This window comes from Colletotrichum acutatum (assembly GCF_030867785.1).
Source record: "Colletotrichum acutatum strain CBS 112980 chromosome Unknown BDZ83scaffold_105, whole genome shotgun sequence".
NCBI lineage: Eukaryota > Fungi > Ascomycota > Sordariomycetes > Glomerellales > Glomerellaceae > Colletotrichum > Colletotrichum acutatum.
Genome location: NW_026849099.1, coordinates 127529 through 149190, shown reverse-complemented (window position 1 = coordinate 149190; position 21662 = coordinate 127529). Strand labels below are relative to the sequence as shown.

Sequence of the window (21662 nt, the reverse complement as noted above, 5' to 3'; positions counted from 1 at the left end):
AACCGCTCGTCATTAGACTGCGTCAGCAGGGATGGCCACACGGCTTGATTAGACTCATCTTCAGCTTCTGCTGCAACCGCATCGCCAGAGTCCGACTGGAAGAAAGCACGACGGAATACTTTCCTCTGTCATGCGGGCTGCCTCAGGGGTCGCCACTATCTCCCATCGTCTTTCTGCTCTACATCGCGGAGATCCTTGAAGACGACCCGGACGCGCGATTCGGGTACGCGGACGACATCGCCACTCTGGCCATCAGCCCCTCCCTGGAGAGCAACGTCGCAATACTCAACCGAAGCGCAGCCGGCATTCTCAGATGGGGCTCGGAGAACAAGGTCTCCTTCGACCCGAGCAAGTGCGAGGTCATCCACTTTACTAGGAAGCACAGCCAGCCAGCGGAGCTGCCAGAGGTCAGGGCGGGGGATTTGGTGGTCAAGGCCTCGACAAATCCTGTACGCTGGCTGGGTGTCTGGTTCGACAAGAGACTGTCCTTCCGGCACCACGTCGACACAAGAGTAGCTGCGGCAAAGAAGGCAGCTCAACACCTGAGGCAGCTTACAAACACAAAGAGAGGACTGCCAGCGGCCGCCGTGCGAAAAGCCGTCGTCTCCTACGTACTGCCGATCGCGCTCTTCGGCGCCGAAACATGGTACGCAGGTATCACGAAGCCGGCTTCGAGACGCCAAGCGGAGACAGACACGAGTCCGCCTTTCCAAGGAAGACCCGTCAACACAGGCCAGAAGGGGCTCGTGCAGAAGATCGACAGCGTCATTACAGCGGCAGCAAGGATCGTTCTACCTGTCTGGAGGACAACGCCAACCAGTAGCCTCCTCCGAGACGCCGGCTTACCGTCAGCCAAAGTCGCCTTAGAAGGCGTCCGTTTACGGGCCGCAGTCCGACTACAGAGGATTGATCGCCGACACCCGCTAGTCGCGCGGCTCTCCCAGCAGGGACAGCAACAGACGAGACTACAACGGACGGCTGAACTTCTGCCAAGATGCGGAAGACCAACGTTCCTCCAATCACAGTACCTGCCAAGCTCACAGGATCAGATAGTAGTTCAATGCAAAGAAGAGGCTGCGAAAGCTTTCGAGCGCTGGCTAAAGACAGTACCGGAAAGCCATATGATCGTCTTCTCGGACGGCTCCAGGGCGACGAACGGAGCCGTGGGGTACGGCTTCGTCATCTACCGAGACTCCAAACGCATAGCGCAAGGGTGCGGCCGACTCGGACTAGCAGAAGTGTTCGACGCCGAGGTCGAAGGGGCGCGAACCGGCCTCAGAAGGGCTCTGCTCACCAATCGCGGTCATCCAATCCACATATGTATCGACAACACCAGCGTTATACAAGGCATCCGCGGCAAGGCGCCGGACTCGTCACAAGACGCGTTCCTCGAAATCCAAGAAGCGGCCAGGATATTTGATATACGGACGCACTGGTCCCCGGGACACCAGGGCATCGAAGGAAACGAGGCCGCGGACCGGCTGGCCAAAGAAGGAACGACACTGCCGGCGCGGATGGGTCAAATGGCAACACTAGCGGGCATCAAGCGGCTTGCAAGGGAAAAATTACAAAGCCAGCACAGGAGATGGTGGTATAAAGAGCGAAGGCCGCGGTACGCGGACTTGGGGCTTGAGGCAGCTCTGTCCAGCCCTCCTGAACTGGCCTTGCCGCGGGCTACGTTACATCACCTGCTGGCGGCACGATCGGGTCACGGGGACTTCGAGCAATATCACCGACGTTTCAACCACGACGACGCTCTAATGATGTGCTCTTGTGGAGAGGCGAAAGACGTGGACCACCTGGTCTACTGTCGACTAACGCTGGCGAGGAGGCAACGGTGGCCGACCCTCCACTCTCGCAGTATGCCCGAGCCCATAGGTCCTATGGGATCTCTCGAGGCCTACTTCAAGAGATTAATCACCGACCCACGAGGCTTCGAGGCCTTTCTCCGCGTGACGGACTTCTTCCAGAAGATCTGTCTGCGGTAGCAGCATCCACACCTAGGTAGATGTGAGTGCGGACTACAAAGAACCTCCCGATTCCAAGGGACGATTTGGGAAAGAATGAAACTGGGGCACCAGCGGGAACCGGGGACAGACAGAACGCGTAGTGGCCACAAGGCATGATTTGGAGGACGATGTAAAGAGACGACGTACTGTAGAGTAGGTAGCCTTGGCTCACGGCCCTCCACGCCATATACCCTTCGGGAGGTCTGCGGTAAGGGCTCTAGCCCGGCCGCCACGGCGTTAAATACAACAACAACAACAACAACAACATTCCCGCGACCTTATATGGAGGACCATTATTAGAAGACATCGAAACTGGCGAACACGTTTATCCTCCGGAGTTGAAAGATTTCGGCGACTTAAAGGACAAGTCTAGATGGCTTACAAAAGCCCGTTTGCTTTGTGACCCTGACGACGAGTTTGGGAAACTTCTTCCAAACTACGCAAAAAAGCTTCCACACCAGTTGCCAGGATATGACGATCTCCCAAACACACGTGATATTCGGCCGAGATCCCAAGATTCAGATATCGAGATTCATGTTGCTGAAGCAAATGAAGGGCTCAAGTTCCTCGGAGTTGACCCCGACGGTAGCCGACAGCCTTTCAGTTTCCATCTTAGCGAGGGGTACACTTTTGATGATCGGATCTACGCTGCTGTCCACACCCAATGTTTGGAAATCGCTGAACGAGTATTCGCATCCTCGACACTGGCACATGTGCGAGATTTACGTGGTTTGTGGACAGCTCTTAGATGGAGACAGAGCATCACTTTCAAATGCACAGGCTCGTCGGGTTATTTTCCTCAAGCAAACTACACTCTCAGCCGTAACGAATATTATGTGCCTCAATCTACCGTGGCTGGTGAGCCAACCTGGGAGGAAGAAGATTTCTCTGGGCTGAATTGGCCGGGTCCTTATTCTTCTACTCTATCAAAACCATACTATGTAAGTGCAGATTATGCTGTTTACATCATTGCTGGCCATTGATATGTACATAGACTCTCACTAGTAGCCCCTTGGAAGTCGAGGAACTGACGAGCTGCCTGCTCCAAAATCTACGCGCCTACCGATCCAAAGTCACTCGAACCAAAAAGGGTACCATGCTTGCCGACAGCCTTTCCAAGCTGCCGACAGAGATCCTCGATAATATCCTCGCGGCCATGGGACGCAACATTCCTCCTGAGTCTTCCCATCTGTTACCCCAGAGATTATGGAGGGATCAACTTAAGGCAGGGTCCCGCGGGCTTCTCCCCTGGCTGTGGGACATTGATCCAGCTTGCATCGACGCAAAAGACTCTGAGCCCTGACCTGGTGGTGAGTCCTTCGAATGGGACTGGGAGCTGTTGGTTCGGCAGCTCAGTCGGGGTGTTGACTACGGGGTTCTCCTAGATGTACCTGACACTATCAGAGCCACACCCGGTGTCACTGGTCCTCAAGGCAAACCAACTATGGGAGGAACTGGCTATCATACTGATTTAGCCCATGTACCCGCTGGTCTACACAACCGACGTCGCATATGGCAGCTGCTCGAAGAAATGATCGTCGGCGATACATTGCCATGGCCAGCTAGGCAACGGTGCCGCTATGCCTGCTGGTCACGCATGGACACGCAACAACAGGGCGTCCCCTTATGCTGGAAAAAGGCGGGAAATATTTTAGCCCGTCCGATCTAGCTTCCCTCCATCAACTTTGGATACTCGGAGAATCCAACAAGTGAGAGCCATCCCATGTTTTTGAAGAGGCTTGGGAGTGGGGTATATAGGAGACGCGGCAAGGCGAGACCTCAGTACTAGCAGCGACGTGAGGTAGAGGAGAGACAGGCGAGCGAACCTGGTGAACCTGAACAGCAAGGCGACGCTGAGACTCCGGCAGCGACTGTTGAAGAAATTTGTGCCGTCCTTCGAAAGCTTTTGTATCCGGTCTGAGATTCTGGGCTAGCACGGGTAAACTTTTGACAGTAGACAATTTTGTATTAGAAGCAGGGGGTTTCGTGATAAATCAGGCTTTCACATCACTGGTTCGTGTTGAACGACCAATGAAATATCCCTCATGTGATTCAAAAGTGCAGGCTGCCTTTCGCGAACCACCAGGGATCTTTCAGCTCCTTTCCCCCAAATGCTTCTCAGCCCATTCCAAAATCCTTTCAACTTACAAGAATCACCAAGTCTTGGCTCGGAAATCAAACAACTTTTTATTCAACCCGTTTCTCACATCGTTAATATCGCGACATCTGCATATCGCGCAGAACATGTTCACCCATGCTCCTCTAAACAAAGATCGGCGAGAAATCAGGCTCGTCCGAATCCGCCCCTTGCTCGACGGACAGGTCAGCATCAAGACCACGATTGTGCTCGACATCAAACATGCCTCGCTAGATGAGCCCGGACTGTCATACGCGGCACTTTCGTACGTTTGGGGGAGCACCGCCAGCACCATGGCCATCGAAATCGAGGGCGCCTCCTTCAACGTCACGATGAACCTCCACGCTGCGCTCAAGCAACTACGAATGAACGCAGTAGACTCCTGGCTCTGGATCGATTCCATCTGTATAAAACAGATTGACTTGAAGGAGAAGAGCTGGCAGATCAACGCTATGCGGGACATCTATAGCGGCGCCGACATGGTCTACATGTGGCTGGGCCCCGGAACCCAAAGTAGTGACGCGGCCATGGATTTCTTATCCCGAACTGGAAAAAGACTTCTAAAGTACCTCCCCGAAGATCTACGGTCGGACCACGAAATTGACAAAATTCTCTACCGGTACGTCGCAATTTATCTCGGTCAGTTAACCGGAACAAACGCTTTCATCCGCGAGCCGGGAGATCCTGCGAATTTGGCAGACAGAATCCCAGTTGGCTCCGGGCTGGACACGACTCCATACGAGGGCGGGGTGGGAACCTTGCCATTCTTCCCAGTGGCCGCGTACGAGACCTTGTGTGACTTTTTGGCTCCCAAGTCACCATCCATCAGCACAGGCATTCGCGACCTCCTGGCTAGAGACTACTGGCAGCGCATCTGGATCGTACAAGAAGTCTGCCTGGCCCGGAAGACCTCTGTAATTTCTGGCAGCAAGAGTGTTTCTCTTGACGCACTGGACGCTACCGTTGATTTACTCTGGAGGATACGCAATATGATTCCTTATAACAGTCCGTTATTTTCTACGATCGACAAGAATGTTCCGCTAAGTGTCAATCATTTAACGCCTCTGAGAGTTCGGCGTCATCACCAAAAGGGGTTGATTGTGAATTTGGTAGATATACTGTGGACCGCGGAGAAACCGCCAAAGCGGCCTCATTACTCTGCCACGGACCCGAGAGATATTGCTTTCGGGCTGCTTGGTGTGCTTGCAGACCACGAAAGAAATGTGCTCCGGGCGGACTACTCTCTCACGCGGAAAGAGGTGTTTGTGGAAATCACAGCGACTATGCTGAGTAACCCGGTCGAGAGCGAGACGTCACCCAGCTTTGACCTCGACTGCATCCCTCCGGGAAGCCCCAACGGTAGGCTTCCTACGTGGGTACCGGACTGGCAAGAAATCGGTCGACACGGCCTAGTGACATGGCCAATCAGCTACGGTACAGGGTTCAAAGCAACTGCATCGAGACGGCAATCCCGAAGGGCGTTGTACTCTGTAGTGAGGGGTGTAAAACCAAGCATCATACAGCGAGGCTGTTATGTCGATAGAATCACCAAGGTGATGAAACCCCACGAGTGGATTCGGTCCGATGACTACTCGTGGCCCCGATTGAACAACCCCGACGACTGGTTCCTTTCAATTGTGGAATTCGTCGGACTCGGACCGGAGGTTGGCCCTAAGGAAGACTACGTTTGGCGGATGATCGCGCCTGCCAATAATTGGAGCTCCCGCACGACCATGGAGGGCTTCGATGCAGTAGGCAGAGTCCCGGGGCTTCTTCGCAAGGTCATGCGAGTTCAGGACGTGAAGATTACCGACTTGACTGGCGCAGAGATCAGGTTCGTCTTCGACAACAGCAAAGACGGAAAGATGGATGACGAGGCTCTAGAGCTGTTTGGGCAAAGATGGAGGTATCACCTGACTCACCAAAACACAAATCGAACACTTTTCAAGACAGCAAATGGGATGCTTGGTCTTGGGCATGCCGGGGTAGAGGTCGACGATGTTGTGACGTTGATCTGGAAAGTACCTTCGCCAATCATCCTAAAGCGGCGGGTTGAAGGGGGCTTTTACTTCAAAGGAGGTGCAAATGTAGACGGCATCATGCATGGAGAGTTCCTCGATACTAAGCCGAGTGAAGTGGAGTTTAGAATATTCTAAGGTCTTCGTGTTAGAATCGGACCATGTGCTTTTGGGGATCATAGGTCTGCGTCTGACTTCTACTCAGTGGTCTACTGATCGTTTCGCCCACAATTATTACCAGTACCCCAACGCTAACGTTCTCTCTGTTACGAGATTGTTTCTGGGGTAAAGTAGAATTATACCCCTACAGCCGCGGACTTCATGTTCACAAGTTCAATCAAGTTGCAAGGTCGCATTTCGAACTTGGGTGTTCGACGGGCTATCCAAGTGCTACAATTTCATGTCCATGCATGCCATCTTAGCTTATAACTATAATGCGAGACGCCTTTGGATTTGTTTAAACCTAGATCGCACTATCAACCTCATCTATGACGATCGATCCCGAAGAAGAAAGGCGTGGCTTAAGCTCCGGTATTCACAACGGCCTCCTCAACGGCCTCCTATGCTAGAGCGGCCAACCCATTACGGTCGCAAAGAATTCACTAAGGCCAACCGCCAGCATCTTCGTGAAAGATCAAGCTGTTGAAGTGGCGTCATCTCGAGCAAGCTCCCGGCTGGCATGACATGATCGGGCTCAGTTGCCAGCACCAAAAAGGGGTGGATGATGAACTACCCTTATAGGATAAGTTGAGAAGAACGTCCCAGTATGGGCTAAACATCGGCTTACGTCCTCTCAATGAGGACAGGTAAAGGCAACGGGTGGCGTGTGATGGCCCCCCCGGAACCTTGTAGGTCTTCAGGGGTTAATTCCCATATGAAGTTCGTGACGCCGAAGGAGAAGCATCACCTTATCACCCGCAACAAGGGCCGTCCAGGCTTCCTCGGTTTGTTGGAAAGAGGCCGTTGCGTGACAAGAAGAACGAGCAAGAGCGGCATGCCTGGCACGACGAAGAAGAGAGAAGGTAATTCGTTAGGAAATTCAATCTGTGAGCACAGAGTTCGGCCAGGGGCAGTATCACACTTCGGACCGGGGATCACGACTCTCATTTGAGGAAACGAGTAAACGAGATGGAAGACATCACAATAACGGCACACACCGAACTTAGAAAGCGAAGCAACTCGAAGCAGGATCAACTTGTAACTTTTGTCTCATTAACATCAACAACATGTCGACATTCGTGAACATCTTTCCTCCCTATATCTAAGGAACCCAGTAACGAAACCGGGACTCTAGCACTGGAGCACGGAGCGGGGTTTGGATCCCCCACCACGCCTCTCTCTCTCTCTATCTAGCCTGTGTATGGGATCAAAAACTTTTATAATAAAGCCCCGACCTCCAAGATATGACAACGTAAAAGCCCGTTCTCCTCCACCCCGTCCCTCTTCTCGTTTTGCCATCCCTCGGCCCCAGGAGCCAGATGAGAGAAAAGATAGAAAAACTTTGGTCGGGTCGCCGCGGGAGGACAAAAGGGGAGGGGGAGGAAAATCATTCATTTCCATTCATGGACACATACAGCCATTTTCTTCACACTCTCACACACTAACAGTGGAGGGCGTGTCGCGTGATTTCTGCAATTACGTCGACCGGGGGAAGACAGCCTTGCCAGCAGCCTTGGCGGCGGCGAGGGCGCCAGACAGGCCAAACTGGGAAGAGAAGCCGTCGATGCGGTGGGTGGCGTTGAGGTTCTTGACGACGACCATCTGGAAGCAGGTGGCGCTGCCCTGACGGGAGGCGATGACGGACCAGGCGAGGAAGAGCTCCCAGATGCGGTACCACTTCTGGCCGTACTTTGCGTGGACGGTCTCGGAGTTGCCGAGCCAGTTGCGGTACCAGCGCCAGAGGGTGCCAGAGTAGTGAACGCCGACGGTGTCGATGCTCTTGATCTCCCAGCCGGCGCTCTCGAGGCAGCCGACGTAGTTGGCGAGCGGGGTAGAGGCGTCGGCGCCGGGGAAGATGTGCTTGTTGAGGTAGAGACCCCAGATGAAGTCCTCGTATTGCCAGGCCTTGCGGAGACCGGAGAGCTGGACGTACATGGCGCCGTCATCCTCGAGCATGTCGTAGCACTGGCGGAAGAAGGTGGTGAGTCTGCGGATACCGACGTGCTCGCCCATCTCGAGCTGGGAGATCTTGTTGAACTTCTTGGTGGGGATGTCGCGGTAGTCCATGCAGAGGATCTGGCTCTGGCTCTCGGGGATGCCGGCGCGGCGGAGGCCGTCGTTACCCCAGGCGGCCTGGTTGCTGGCAATGGTGGCACCGGTGACCTTGGCTCCGTAGTTGACACTGGCGAACTTGGCGAGGGTGCCCCATCCGCAGCCGATATCGAGCATAGTCTCGCCCTCCTTCAGGCCGAGCTTCTCGCAAACGACGGCCATCTTGTTGTCCTGCATCTCCTCGAGGGTCTCCTCGCGGCTGAGGTCGGAGAAGAGACCACTGGTGTAGACCATGCGGGGACCGAGGAAGTAGGAGTAGTGGTCGTTACCCTTGTCGTAGGTGGGCTTGATCTGGTCCTCATCCTGCTGGCGGGAGTGGAAGATGACATCGGGGGCGAACTCGAGGAAGATGAAGCGGAACAGGGAGTAGGTGAAGGCAAAGTTGGACCAGTCGTGGCGGTACTCGAGGGCGTCAAGGAGGTCGCCGTTGATGTCGACGAGGCCCTCGGTGTAGAGCTCAGCGAAAGTCTGGATGGGGATTTTGTTGCGTCCGCTGTACTGCTTGCGGTCCTCCTCGTTCTTGAAGGTGAGGTAGTGCTCGACGGGGCGGCCGGGGAGCTTGGCCTTGTCGTTGATGCGGGGAGAGAACCTTGAGGAGACGGTCCAGAAGGCGATCAGGAGGGGGACAACGAAGAGGATGAAGAAGAAGATGAAGGTCTTGAGACCGCCGCCGAAGATGCGGGTGACCCAGAGAGGGACACCGGCGAGGACAGCTCCGAGGATCCAGTTGGAGAAGGATTCATTGCCAGGGCCCTCGGCAGGAAGAGTAGGGTTGTTGATGGTGGGGTACTGGACAGGAGAAGGTCAGCTCTGGGTCAGGGACGCAGGGAGACAAGACAATTGAGCTTGTCTGTGATTGTTCGCAGTCGATTGAGGCAATCTGCGGGATAGGGGTTTTGCTAGAAAGTCCTTACGTTGGTGGTCTTGACACCGCAGTCCTCGCCAGTGCTGAACGTGGAGGGCTTCGCGGCAGGGGTCGCGATGAAGGTGATGTCACCCTCAAGCTGCGCGCCGTCCTTGCGCTTTTCGTCAGCCATGATGGACGATGTAAGCTGATGGTGCTTATGTTAGAAAGGAAAGCTCCGCGGTTTCGATCTTTGTCGCGCGCAGCTTCGTTTTCTAACCGCGTATCGGGATACAAAGGAGGAAAGGTGGTTGGAGATGTAGTTGGAGACACCGCCTGTGGAAAAGGTGTGGACAGATTTAAAGCTGGAGCTGTTTCCGACGCGGGTCGCGACCACCAACAGAATTTGGGTGGGGCCCTTGGCCCTTTTCGGGGGGGGCTACGGGGGCCTACGGGGTGCGGTAACGGGGTGGTTTACTTGGCTTCTAGCAGCGTTTCTGTCTTGGCCTAACCGCATTGTGTGTTTCTCGGACGCCGCTGGGTCCGCTTTTGTGGGCAATTTTATGCAGGGGCGCTGATAAAAGAGGGCAACGTCGCACACAACTGGTTGAAGCGACCCTGGCAATCCCAAGGACCCCTGCGGGCAATGCACCGCCAAGTCAGTTGAGGCCACGAAGTCACCAAATGTCAGGAAAGAATTCACGAAAAAAGTCTTCACCGCCCGGAGGCCGGAGGGGTAGGGGTGGCTTTTCTGGTCTTTCTAGACCGTCCAATCCTCCAAGGTCTCGACATTCCCCAGATCTTGGTTGAGACTTGATACCTTTGCCAGTGAGCCAGCCACACACACAGCGTTGCACAGAACGGTACATAGACCGTAGAGAACCTAACCATCCAATTTCACCCTTCCGGGTTGTGGGTTTAGATAGCCCGGGCCTTCAACAGGACCTATCCATGTTGAGTCTTGAAATGATGATGGCCACGTTGAGCCAATCAGACAATGTCAATTTACGAAACCAGCCAGGCCAAAATGAGCGGTGATGGGATTCAATCATAAGGTAGCGAAATGACGCTTCATTGTTGGTTGTTGTGCTGTTCAAATATGCATTTTACTTTTCGCATGATAGTAAATGCTGAATCCGATTTCGGCCGAGGAATGGCACGAGCTCAGGGTCCAAGGAACCTTATCTCAAGGTGTCTTATCAATAACCCAGATTGCTCCGGATCCGATCCGGGGTCTATCCGGGTTCCCGGGCCCCGGGACGGCGTTAGTGGGTACATCTAACGGCATTGTGGAACCCGCCGTTGCCGACCCAAGTCGCATACTAGCAACGACAAGTCCGGCCCGGTTCCGAGCCATCGTTACACTGCAGACGGTGCTGGGACTTTGGTTGGAAGGATCCAACGCCTTGCATCGCTGAAAAGGTAAATGCTACTCAAGCCAATCAGATATGCAGCCTTTTGAGTGGGTCGTCCGTCATCAACAGGGCGTACGGAGTACTTTAACAGATCCAAAGTCCCGTAGTCCCTGATTCATACATCTTCAAGACGTCCTCAAAGTGTTCTATAAAGTACTTGCGTAGATACATCATTTACAGCCAGGTTCAGTTTTACGTTTCCAGCTCGGTCTACAGTACCCATACTGCCTTAGTTCCAGCATTTCTGATTGCTCAAATCCCAAATCTCCACCACCACACACCAACATGTCCCTCTCAATCCACGAAGTAGCAGCCAGCGCAGTCCAAGCCAGGTCCCGCATCGCCTCCCACATCTACACAACCCCCCTCCTCCCAGCCCGCACAACAGGCCGCGACACCAACGCCAAAGTCCTCTTCAAAGCAGAAAACTTTCAACTCACAGGCTCCTTCAAACTCCGCGGCGCAACCTCCAAAATCTCCGCATCCCAAGCAACCGGCTCCCAAAACGATGCAAAGCTCATCACAGCATCCTCGGGAAACCACGGCATCGGCGCCGCCCACGCAGCCCACGCCCTAAACCGGTCCCTCACCGTCGTCCTCCCAGAGACAGTCTTCCCCGCCAAACTCGCCAAAATCAATGCCCTCGGCGCCACCGTAATCCTCCACGGCGCAGAAACAGGTCTCGCGGAACAACACGCCCAACACCTCGCCGCTTCGGAGGGATACACCTACATCTCACCCTACAACGACCCCCTTGTCGTCGCAGGGCAAGGCACAATCGCCCTCGAGATCCTAGAACAGTGCGCCGCCCAAGGGATCCCCCGCCTCGATAACATCTTCATCGCGATGGGCGGTGGGGGACTCATCAGCGGCATCGGGTCCGTTCTCAAGGCGTTTGCTCCACACGTGAAAATCTACGGCGTCGCGGCGACGAATTCGCAGGCTCTTGCGGAGTCTATCCGTGCTGGGAAGGTTGTGGAGACGGAGCATTTGCCTACGCTTGCCGAGGCGGTGGCGGGCGGGATGGACGAGGACTCGATTACGCTTCCGCTTGCGAGTGAGGTGGTGGATCGGGTTATTGGATGTAGCGAGGGAGAGATTGCGGATGCGATGAAAAAGATTGCGGTGGAGGAGAATATGATTGTCGAGGGGGCTGCTGCGTTGGCGCTTGCGGGGTTTGAGAAGGTCAAGGGGGAGGTTGAGGGCCAGACGAGTGTTGTTTTGCTTTGTGGGGGAAATGTTGATCAGGGGGTTGTTAAGAAGATTATCTATGGCTTGGAATAGTTATAACGGGTTGTGCGTGGACTTTTTGAAGACTCTGTTTCTGTATAGATATCGGACTGCTTAATAGGCAGGGTAATGGTTGCTCAAGTCGACAGCCGTAGACGAGATAGATTTAAGCTTGGAACATGCTAGACTTTCAATAAAGAAACATGGTATGCTGGGTACGAATTATTTACGTATTAGGAGCATTGCAACTCCGAGTCTACCAGGGCCAATATTGAATCCCTCCTTGATGATGCCAAGATATATCCAAAACTCCGAGACATTAGAGCCTGACCAAACCAACCCACCCAAACCTCCTAACCTCATCCCATCTTACATCCACATCAAATTCCGGCTCTGCCTCCGGTTCTGCTGCCATAACGGCCTCTCCTCAGACCCATCAGCCCGGTGCCCAGCATTCGTCGCCCCAGCGCCAGCGCCGTAGGGGCTCCCGTCCGTACCCGAACTAGTCGCTCTGTGTCCCCCTTCACCCCCACGCACAACAGCGTCATTATACCCCCGAGAAAACTCCTCCATCTCGCCCTGGTGCGTGAGCGGGGTATCGTCACCCGTTGACCGGGACGCGCCGGACGCAGAGGCGCCGCTGGCGGGGTTGTATCCTCCGTGAGGTGCGGACGACGGCGGACTGTTGGCGGATCGGCCTCCGCTGATGGAGGTGGTGTTGCCGTGGGCGCCGGGCATCATGGACGGGTGGCCGTAGCCTGCCTGGTCGAACATCATCTCGCCGCCGGGCACGGGTGCGAAGTCCTTTTGGTTCGTTTGTGGGCTGCGGGGAAGTTAGTTTGATTGGTTTAATTGTGGGATGATCATGGATGGGTTTTGGACTTACACATAAGTGGGACCTTTGCCAGCGCCAGGACCGAGACGCTTGTTGCCACGCTTGCGCTTGCGCATCCAAAGTGCCACTGAGACGAGGGCCACGAACACAGCGCAGCCGCCGATGACACCGCCGATGATGCCCCCGTTGCGTCTGAGTCCTGCTGCGGCAGCCTCGGCGTTCACTGGAGGAGCGCTGCTGGTAGCCGCCGGCGCAGACGAGGTTGACGATGCTGATGACGTTGTGGAGGTCCTTGAAGATGAGCTGGTCGTAGAACTTGTGGATGAGCTCGAAGAGCTTGAAGTCGTAGAAGAACTGCTCGACGAGCTTGAGCTGCTGGAGGATGAGCTACTCGATGAAGCGGTCTCCTGTCTCGTGACGAGGCCTGAGATGTGCGTAATGGCCACTGTAGTGCTGAGTCCTGATGCGGTGGCAGCGACAGTCGTACCCTGGCTTGTCGTGCCGCATCCATACTGGTAAGCACCTCCATCGAAACTGTTGCGGTAGCAGACATTGGAGCCCTGGCAAGTGAAGATGTACGGATCCGAAGCTGTTTGAGTGGGGCTGTTCTCGTCGACACAGCTCGTATACACGCCCGTCGTACAGGCGGCGCCGTTCGGGCAGCAGCCAATGGCCGAAACGGAAGCGTCCATGGCGCAGTGGGAACCAGCAGAGCATGTCGCCGGCAGATTTGGGTCACCACCGAGGTAACCACAAACTGTGTTGGTGCTGTCATCCTGTCTCCTCATAATACCCAGCCATGGCGCCGGTGTTGCCAGCGGCCAGCTACGGACGTCCAGTGTGCGGTAGGCGATGTGAACTTGAGCATGCTCTGTTTGGCGGGGGAGAGCGCCGGCTTCGGTCAGGGCGAAGATGTTCGAGAGGAGCAGTATCGCGGCGGTAGGCGGTAGCCGCGCGAAGCAGTCGTTCAACAACATCTTGTTGTACGTAAGTCTGCGAGGGGACCTTTTTCTCCTAGCTCGGCCCTTCCTGGGACTTTTATTCCTTTTCCCCGTTCCAAAAGTGACCTCCGCTGAAGACTAGGATGAGTTGTGACGAGAGCTGTTGCTCAATGGTATCCATATAATTAATAACAGAGCAAAGAAACCAAAGAGACTAGAAGAAGGAGACGTGAAATCTAGAGTGACGAGTAAAAGGGACCAGGATAGGCAAAAAAGGAAAAGAATGAGAAAGAAGAAACCAATGCTGACGAGGGATTGGGCGACGGAGTGTAATTTAGATCGGAACAGGGACCTCTGGAGGGTGGAGGGGGGGTGTTGATCCTCCGGGCCCCCGGGGGGCGACGCCAACGAGGCTGACGCTGATTGGGGAGCCGTGTTTCAAGGATCCTCCGATCGTGAGCATACCAAGATTCGACTCTCACTCGAGAGAGGAAGGGAAGGGGGAGAGGGGCTGCCGCCCCTCCAGGACCCCAAATGCAACAAAAAAGCATGCCTTACCGTCGTACCACAACCCGCAGATTCGCACCGCTCGGGGCGTTACCGGGGGTCTGAAGATCTCTTGGGATCATTCATACATTGGGGCCTTTGGAGGGACGTTTCTGCTGTGTACCGTGGCGATGAGAGACAAGCGCCCGCCCGGGACCAGTCCGTGCGGATCTGAGAACCGCGCAGGCAGCAGAAGGGCGAAGGAGGCTCGGTGCCGGTGAGAGTGCGAGGTGAAGCTAGTGAGTTGGAGCTACGGGTGCTACGTAAGAAGAGAAGGATTGGCAGACGGAAACTAAGAAGTAGGGAAGCCAGGAACAGGCGGAAAGCTTGGATAACTCTTTTTTCGCTCGCAATTTGCTTCTACCCACCTACCGGCCGAGCGAGTCGCTCACACTTTTCGACTGGCCTGACCTGAGCTGGTCTGAGTATGATCCTGATTGCTCGATGGGGAACAATAAGACACGACGGGAAGCCCGGTTGTGGTTCGTGATAGAGTGATCGTCCTGTCGGGCTCGCTCGCCGCTTGCTGTGTTTGGTTGCAGACTTCTGCGCATGGCTCCCGTGGCCTCTGCAGGAGGTGATACAGATCATACAGACACAAGACAGAGGCTGGCCCCCATGATGCCAAAGCTGCTGTTTCTCCTCTGTGGGAACTCTGAAGTTGTACCTTGGCCCGCCCCTCTCCCTCTCTCTTGTTACCATGATCCGGAACGATCTTGGGGGCAGCCGTTGGTATTCTTTCCATGGCCCTTTGTGCTCTCGAGGGCCGCCCAACTTGTCAAACCTGCATGTTGGTTCGCCCGTTCGAGTCCAAATGGACAGGGATGAGAGAAGAATGGTGGAAGAAGTCATCCGATGGGGGATATTGAAGGAGTTGGGGACCCAACGGGGGAAATGGAGTTGGATCGTTGGAAGGAAGTGGGTTTGGGCCAGAGAGCAGGGGCAGTCGAGGCGCGTTCGTCCTCGCTTGTTTGCGCTGCCTCCACCAAGCCAGATCCTCCTGATATTGCATCGAGTATTTGTACCGTGCTGTCACCTGATCATTGCAGCAAGAACACAGTGTCACAGTGCCCGATGATCGCAGGCTGGCGGCAGTCATGGTGCTTTTTTTAACACGCGCTAATTCCCGCGCCGGGTGGATCCCCGTGGCGATGCTGTCGAATCGTCGAATCAGGTAAGGTACCTTCTCGCCTTACCTAATCAGGGTCTCACGGGGTACGTACATACGCCACGACATGAGCGGAACATCAACTTCTGAATCTTGAACTTTTGAACTTGCAACATCATCATCCAAACCCGATGTGCGATGAACTTATCACAAGAGATTCCTCGCTCAATACTCACAGAATAGATGTGCCGACATGCTGCACAAGCAGTCCATTCCATTCATGCATGCATCTCAGAAGCAACGCTGTGTTGTTTCATGACGACATTCCCAAGAGTCCGATTGGTGTCAAAGTAAATTAGATACCTAAGACAGGTAAGAAGAGTGTCCTCGGACACATCAAAGGTCCATCTAAACTGCCAAAACGCCCGAGCTATTCCACGCTACACTGATTCTACACATGATGCCACAATCCAGGACACGGTAAGTAGGTACCTTGGCTCGGAACAGTGGCAGTCTCGTTTCCCTCTAGACATGATGGCTTCCCCTACCGCCAGTCCTGTCATCGCTGTCATATTCGTCCGCCGCCAACGGCCTCTCTTCCATGGCAACATAGTTACCCTCATCACTATCCACCTCCAAGCCCGTCGCCTTATCCTTCTTGTTCTGCTCCCTCGCCACCTTCTTGGCCAGCTTGGACTCTCTCTTGGCAGCCTTCCTCTCAAGCTTCACCTGCTTCTTCTCCTTCCTCGACAGCCGAGGAAACTCGCTGTTCTCGCCCCTGAGCACAATACCCGGATGCACAGCGTTGAGCAACATGAGCGCGAGCACCATCGGCAGTGCGTCGAGCCCGAACGCGTAGTTCTCGTTTGTCAGAATCGGGTTGTCCATGTTCGCCCCCGGTCCGAACTCGACCAACCGAAAGATGATCCGGATCTCCGCGAAGGAAAAGTGTCAGCTCGGTCCGTTCATCCCGTCTTCTCGTCAAACATGTTCTGTCATGCAGGGGTAGGTGGGTAGATAAGGAGATGCAGGTTGCAAGAAAGACTAAGAAAAGAAACAACTCACAATGATGAGAACCAGCACCACAAACATCACCAACACAATGGCCCCGATCCGTTTCAAATCGAGGTCGAATCTCTGTGCCCGCCTCATCTTGGCGTAAAAGCGACCCATGAGCCCGCAAAAGACGACAATAAAAGCGAGCTGCAAGCCGCACCCAATCATGTACACCTGCTTGCCGGTCCGCAGGATGGGGTCGTCCGATGCGGTCTCCGTGTTGGACATCATCGCGCCGCCCGCCCCTTGCACCAGGAAGCAGACGACGTCCATGGTGACGAAGATCTTGGTGAGGGCCGTCGCTTTGACGCGGAAAACGCGCTGGTCGGGCAGGACGAGGTACACGAGTCTGGCGGAGAGCATGTAGGCGAATGCATTGATCCCTGGACGACGTCAGCTTTCGACCTTGGACTTTGGCTATTCGTCACGCAGATGTATACCGAGCCATGTAGGAAAACTTACAAAGTGGAGCGAGTAGGAACAAGAGCTGACCGCCAATCTGGTAACCAATCTGCTGTTGATCCCTGGCGCCGAGGGACCGGAGAATGAAAGCTATAAGTTCCCACGAGGCGCCGACGCAAAGAACCCAGCAGAATCTCTGTCTCGGTGTTAGTTTTGAAGCCATTGGGACTGGAGGACAAGTAGCATTGCGTACCTTTCTGTAAAGAATGGCTTGGGCAATGTGTGCGATAAACGACAGGCCAAAGAGAACGGCAAACGCGACATTGCCTCCAAAACTAGGATCAAAGGCATAGTACGAATTGCAGGCGTCGATCGGGACGTGTCCGTACTTGCCCGGGACTGCCGTTGTGCATGATGGCAACGAGTCGGACGAAGACACGCTCGCAGGAGACGCACTGGTAGGTGTTGGGGTAGCCATTGTTTGTCTGAAATGAGTCGCGTGTTTTGAAGCTTGTCTACTTAATCCGTCCGAACTCACGTCCGAAGTCGTGGATATTATATCCAACTCGCCCTACAGAGCGTTCGCTCTCCGACATGGCAGACGCTCATCACGAAATGCAGAATGAGGCTCAGCTCTGGGACTTTGGTATTGGCTTGCTTCGGTACTACAGCGCCGTGCCGCGTGACTGGATGAAAAGCCCCTCGAATCCTTCGAGAAGCTAGGCAGCCACCTATTGGACCCGGTAGAGCACCAAAGTCCCGGTTGAATGGGGCGCAAATGCCAAAGTTCTTAAGCTCAGCCAGCCTTATGGTTGATAACGTTCCGCAAGTTGGCGGCTGGCTCATCCTCCACCGTGACGCGGCTCGGTTCAAGACGCTGCATCTCTAGGATCAGGCACATGGCGAAGCTCAACACGTGCACATGGCGTCCAAGAACAAACGATGTGTAGATCGATAGCAAAGACAAGCCTCTTTGGTGGGTACGGTCAAAAGCTTACTTGCCTATTTTGAATCTTCTCTGGCTTGCGAGTGGACGATGGGGGGCCAGGTGTGGCCTGATGAGAAGAGGCTCCATCGCGAATGCCACGAAAACGTAACGTAAATTCGAGGAATTGATGTCGTAAAGAGCTTGGCACCAACTGCCGTTTTCGAATGAGACATTCACTTGGCACTGTGGACTGCAAGATCTTGGGTCATGTCTCATTAGGTGTGTCTCGCATGAAGAATAGTCTCACTATGTGACTGAGGAGAGATGAAGCCAATAATAAGCTCAAGTAGCTTTCGTCACAAACTGTGTGATGTCCCTGGCGATGTGCAGATGGCGAAACTTTTTCATTTTCAGCAAGAAAGGAAGCCGCTGACCTAAGGTGAGGTACTATGTACCAACGCTAGACTCAAACAGACGGAAACAGCTGCACGGGCCAATGGCAGTCAGTTGATCCGACCCCGCGAAGGTCTCCACTAAAACTGGCGGTTTCCAGTAAAAACAGGGTCCACTTTACCCCTGTTCTGCGCCGCAAAGACCTCCCCGTCGCACTCCACTTTGGCACTGGTTGGAGACGGGAAGCTCAGCTATCTTCGTCCTCGGCCGACCGCTTCTCAGCATCCTGTTTTTTTCTCTCTCTGTTGACCGCCTCCGTCTCGCGCCTTGCACCGTGGCTGAGTTGAGAACTTCTACTGCTTGCTGCATGCCGTTGCCGTTGCTCGTTTGCTTCCGCAGCTGCAAGTGAGAAATTACGCGGCTATCTTCCCGAGTACCTGACAACCAGATCAATCTGGGCGTGCTGAGCGCTTGGCGACCCTGAATTGCTGACCACCGCAAAAAAGGAGGCACCTTTTCTCACGGCTACATCCATTGGCCAATCCGAGTTGCATCTCTGCTGCAGGATCGCATTGCACACACACACGAGAGAGAGGCACCGAGTAAGCACCAGCCAAGATGCCTATTCGCGTCAAGTCCAAGAAATTGCCAAAGTCCCGGGACATGAGCCCCGTGTCCATGCACTTTGACACGTTTGAGCTGCCCGACATTGACACGGACGATACCTTCCGCGAGGTCGTCAAGAAGCTCTCCGTGTAAGTTTTGCGCCATACAGCGGTGCTCTTCCGCTGCCCGCCGCCCCTGGACGGAAAACGGGTGACCGAGTTTTTGCTGACTCGACGGGTCCGGTCTAGATACTTCACCGATGTCATTGTGCTGCCGAGCACCTTTGAGCAGCTGCGCACCACCCAGGCCGGTGAGCCGTTGCGAGTCCTGGTCGATCACTTGAATGCAACGTGCACCAACCGGGCCATCGTCAATGCCCTCCTGTAAGTCGATTCCCCATGCCTCACATCTACTATACTCTCCTGAGTAATTCAAGTAGTAAAACGATCGCACATCAGCTCAGTTTCTAACACATTACAGCGCACTGAAATGGCATTATGCCGTCGACGAGGCCGAGTCCAACAAAGGTCTCTGCGAAGCTCGCGCCAACGCCTGTGAGATTGTCGCCTGGCGCTTCCTCACCCGCCTCTCGGAGCGCGAGGCTGTCGATTTCTGCCTCTATGAGATCCCCGACCCCAAGGAGCCGGCCACCCCGCCGCCCAACGCGGATCTCGAGAGCAATGAAAACTCTCCTCTGCTCTCCGGCGGCAGCTGGTCCAACCGCAGCGGCAGCCGTCGCGCCTCCGTCCGCCCGGGAAGCAGCGCCAAGCGCTACCAGCTCTTGTCCTCCCTCTCCAGGCTCACCATGAGCATGCACGCCGACCAGGACGAGGAAGAGGAGGACGACCCGACCTCGCCCTTCACCAACCTCAACGCCCTTGAGATCGCCGCCGTCGCTGACGCCAAGCGCTTCCTCAGCCAGCACGTCGTGCAGAAGATTGTCACGGGCATTTGGAACGGCGACATCATCTTCTGGGACAGCCTCTCGGTCCACGCCGAGAAGAAGCCCCGCTTCTACAACGCCCACACGACCGACATCTTTTCCCGCCTGCGCGTGCCCAAGTACCTCAAGTTCTGGGAGGCCTTCTTCTTCTTCATCTTCCTGTGCCTGTACTACTCCGTCCTCGTCACCCAGAACACCGAACGCATCACCCACAACGAAATCGTCCTGTACATCTGGCTCGCTGCTTTCCTCTACGATGAGCTCAGCGAGTGGGCCGATGCCGGAACCATCTTTTATGCCACGGATATTTGGAACCTGTTTGACATGATCATGATAGGCATCGGTATCACCTTTGCCGTTCTGCGTAAGCAAGCCCCTTCTCCCGTTATCTCCTCCCTACAACGAGCTCACACTTTATCACAGGCGTTATCGGTATTGCCAACCACGACATGAAGATGACCGACACCGCCTTCAACGTCTTCGCTCTGGAGGCTCTGTTCATGGTCCCACGTGTGTTCTCCCTCCTCAGCTTGTCGCCATACTGGGGAACCCTCATCCCCTGCCTGAAAGAAATGAGCAAGGATTTCATCAAGTTCATGGTCCTCGTCGTCATCATCTACCTCGGCTTCCTCACCACCTTCTCCCTCATCGGCCAGGACGCCTACACCTTTTCCCACATGACCATGATCCTCACCAAGATCTTCTTCGGCTCCTCCTACGTCGGCATCGAAATCATGGACGACATCGATAAAGTCTTTGGCCCCCCTCTCATGATCATGTTCATCATCCTCTCCTCCTTCCTCCTCATGGGCTCCCTGACCGGTATGCTCTCCAACTCCTTCTCCCGCGTAATCACCCACGCCCGCGAGGAGTACCTCTACGTCTACAGCGTATACGTCCTCGAGGCCTCGACCAGCAACCGCCTCACCCACTTCTACCCGCCCTTCAACCTCATCGCCCTCGTCATCTTCCGGCCTCTCCGCCTCTTCCTCCCCTCGGACGACAAGTTCCGCCACGGCCGCATCATCCTCCTCAAGGCCACCCACCTCCCCATCGTCGGCATGATCCAGCTCTACGAGAGCATCCGCAGCCGCGTCCACTCGGACGAGTACGCCGGCTTCAAGGGCCCGCGCGGCCTCACCGGCGCCACGAAGCAGCGCTCCCTCGGCGTCTTCCAGGCGAACCGCCCTTCGTCGGGGTACCGTGCGGGAGGAAGGTCCCCGCGCCCCGCGGAGCGCAACAATCACCCTTCCTCGCACCACTCTTCGCGCCCGCAGACCCGCGCTGCGGAAGCCGACGATATGGACGCGCCGTCTGTGGTCGAGGTGCGCATCTCGGAGCTCACTGACAAGATTGATAAGCTCACCGCGCTCGTCGAGGCTCTGCAGTCGCAGACGCAGCCTGGTACTTCCCCCTCCACCTCCTCTTGAAAGCTGGACTACGATAGTCCATCCATCTTGGTCTAGATAGGTAAGGTTCGGCCTTGCCTGAATTGGCTACTTTCCATCTTTGGCTTGATGTCAGGATAGTATGTCTTACGCGCGTATGTACGTGTATGTATGTGTGTGTATGTGTCTCGTCGATCAGTGAGAATCTCGGTTGGATTTATCTGCATTGCCTGGTGCATCTTTGGTGCCTGTCTTTCTGTTTTTGGTTTTGGTTTTGTTTTCAGCTCGATGTGCATATGTGTTTTGCTCTTTTTTGGATGAGATGAAAATATGTGAGACTTGGATGTAGTCATGCTGATGCTAATGTTTTCTCGTGATCATTGGACGTGTTCTGAGTTGGTTGTTACCTGTTGGCCCTGCAGTTATAAGCGAGCAACTTGTTAATTTTGGGAGAATCACGTTTTGAGTAGCGCTGGTGTTGCAGTACGTTAGCGAATCAAATTTGGTCTTGCTATGATTTCATATGAAACCGTGCATCTTCTTCTTAGACGTGACGTGCCAGAATCTAAATGTGGGTGTTCTCAACATCTAC

At 54.7% G+C, this 21662-nt stretch overlaps 8 protein-coding genes across 8 annotated transcripts; 4 read left to right on the top strand and 4 right to left on the bottom strand.

The window, feature by feature from the left end:
* Nucleotides 1–2480: 2480 nt before the first annotated feature.
* BDZ83DRAFT_760498 (uncharacterized protein) lies at nt 2481–3683 on the top strand (the record flags this gene model as incomplete). Its single annotated transcript, XM_060515164.1, has 3 exons — nt 2481–2631; nt 2790–2950; nt 3004–3683. 3 exons carry the CDS (start codon nt 2481–2483, stop codon nt 3310–3312), a joined length of 621 nt encoding a protein of 206 aa, XP_060361054.1. The 3' UTR covers nt 3313–3683.
* A 457-nt stretch (nt 3684–4140) lies between these two features.
* Nucleotides 4141–6457, top strand: BDZ83DRAFT_633468 (heterokaryon incompatibility protein-domain-containing protein). The gene has a single exon (XM_060509038.1). The coding sequence runs from the start codon at nt 4254–4256 to the stop codon at nt 6300–6302; it is 2049 nt and encodes a 682-aa protein (XP_060361053.1). The 5' UTR covers nt 4141–4253; the 3' UTR covers nt 6303–6457.
* Nucleotides 6458–7354: 897 nt separating this feature from the next.
* Nucleotides 7355–9626, bottom strand: BDZ83DRAFT_707040 (cyclopropane-fatty-acyl-phospholipid synthase). Its single transcript, XM_060511539.1, has 2 exons — nt 9350–9626; nt 7355–9224 (listed from the first exon to the last, which is right to left on the bottom strand). Exons 1-2 carry the CDS (start codon nt 9470–9472, stop codon nt 7800–7802), a joined length of 1548 nt encoding a protein of 515 aa, XP_060361052.1. The 5' UTR covers nt 9473–9626; the 3' UTR covers nt 7355–7799.
* Nucleotides 9627–10770: 1144 nt separating this feature from the next.
* Nucleotides 10771–12144, top strand: BDZ83DRAFT_633464 (threonine dehydratase catabolic). Its single transcript, XM_060509037.1, has one exon. The coding sequence runs from the start codon at nt 10980–10982 to the stop codon at nt 11976–11978; it is 999 nt and encodes a 332-aa protein (XP_060361051.1). The 5' UTR covers nt 10771–10979; the 3' UTR covers nt 11979–12144.
* A 149-nt stretch (nt 12145–12293) lies between these two features.
* BDZ83DRAFT_586359 (uncharacterized protein) lies at nt 12294–13736 on the bottom strand (the record flags this gene model as incomplete). The annotated part of the gene is made up of 2 exons (XM_060505937.1): nt 12294–12747; nt 12811–13736. 2 exons carry the CDS (start codon nt 13734–13736, stop codon nt 12294–12296), a joined length of 1380 nt encoding a protein of 459 aa, XP_060361050.1.
* A 692-nt stretch (nt 13737–14428) lies between these two features.
* On the bottom strand, nt 14429–15257 carry BDZ83DRAFT_23353 (uncharacterized protein). Its single transcript, XM_060501824.1, has one exon. It carries the CDS (start codon nt 15096–15098, stop codon nt 14607–14609), a length of 492 nt encoding a protein of 163 aa, XP_060361049.1. The 5' UTR covers nt 15099–15257; the 3' UTR covers nt 14429–14606.
* A 539-nt stretch (nt 15258–15796) lies between these two features.
* On the bottom strand, nt 15797–17723 carry BDZ83DRAFT_23322 (RTA1 domain-containing protein). Its single transcript, XM_060501822.1, has 4 exons — nt 17066–17723; nt 16873–17008; nt 16420–16793; nt 15797–16287 (listed from the first exon to the last, which is right to left on the bottom strand). Exons 1-4 carry the CDS (start codon nt 17288–17290, stop codon nt 15880–15882), a joined length of 1143 nt encoding a protein of 380 aa, XP_060361048.1. The 5' UTR covers nt 17291–17723; the 3' UTR covers nt 15797–15879.
* Nucleotides 17724–18751: 1028 nt separating this feature from the next.
* Nucleotides 18752–21112, top strand: BDZ83DRAFT_586349 (ion transporter; the record flags this gene model as incomplete). The annotated part of the gene is made up of 4 exons (XM_060505936.1): nt 18752–18888; nt 18988–19122; nt 19220–20046; nt 20106–21112. The coding sequence occupies 4 exons, from the start codon at nt 18752–18754 to the stop codon at nt 21110–21112; spliced, it is 2106 nt and encodes a 701-aa protein (XP_060361047.1).
* Nucleotides 21113–21662: the final 550 nt, after the last annotated feature.

What these genes read in the sequence shown, in the direction of transcription:
- BDZ83DRAFT_23353 (XM_060501824.1), bottom strand. Translation starts at nt 15,098, where the DNA reads ATGACTTCTTCCACCATTCTTCTCTCATCCCTGTCCATTTGGACTCGA.
- BDZ83DRAFT_23322 (XM_060501822.1), bottom strand. Translation starts at nt 17,290, where the DNA reads ATGGCTACCCCAACACCTACCAGTGCGTCTCCTGCGAGCGTGTCTTCG. An exon ending in GTTCCTACTCGCTCCACTTT is followed by an intron (nt 16,794 to 16,872) that starts GTAAGTTTTCCT and finishes GACGTCGTCCAG; the next exon opens with GGATCAATGCATTCGCCTAC. An exon ending in TGGTGCTGGTTCTCATCATT is followed by an intron (nt 16,288 to 16,419) that starts GTGAGTTGTTTC and finishes TCCTTCGCGGAG; the next exon opens with ATCCGGATCATCTTTCGGTT.
- BDZ83DRAFT_633464 (XM_060509037.1), top strand. Translation starts at nt 10,980, where the DNA reads ATGTCCCTCTCAATCCACGAAGTAGCAGCCAGCGCAGTCCAAGCCAGG.
- BDZ83DRAFT_633468 (XM_060509038.1), top strand. Translation starts at nt 4,254, where the DNA reads ATGTTCACCCATGCTCCTCTAAACAAAGATCGGCGAGAAATCAGGCTC.
- BDZ83DRAFT_707040 (XM_060511539.1), bottom strand. Translation starts at nt 9,472, where the DNA reads ATGGCTGACGAAAAGCGCAAGGACGGCGCGCAGCTTGAGGGTGACATC. An exon ending in GCGGTGTCAAGACCACCAAC is followed by an intron (nt 9,225 to 9,349) that starts GTAAGGACTTTC and finishes TCTCCTGTCCAG; the next exon opens with TACCCCACCATCAACAACCC.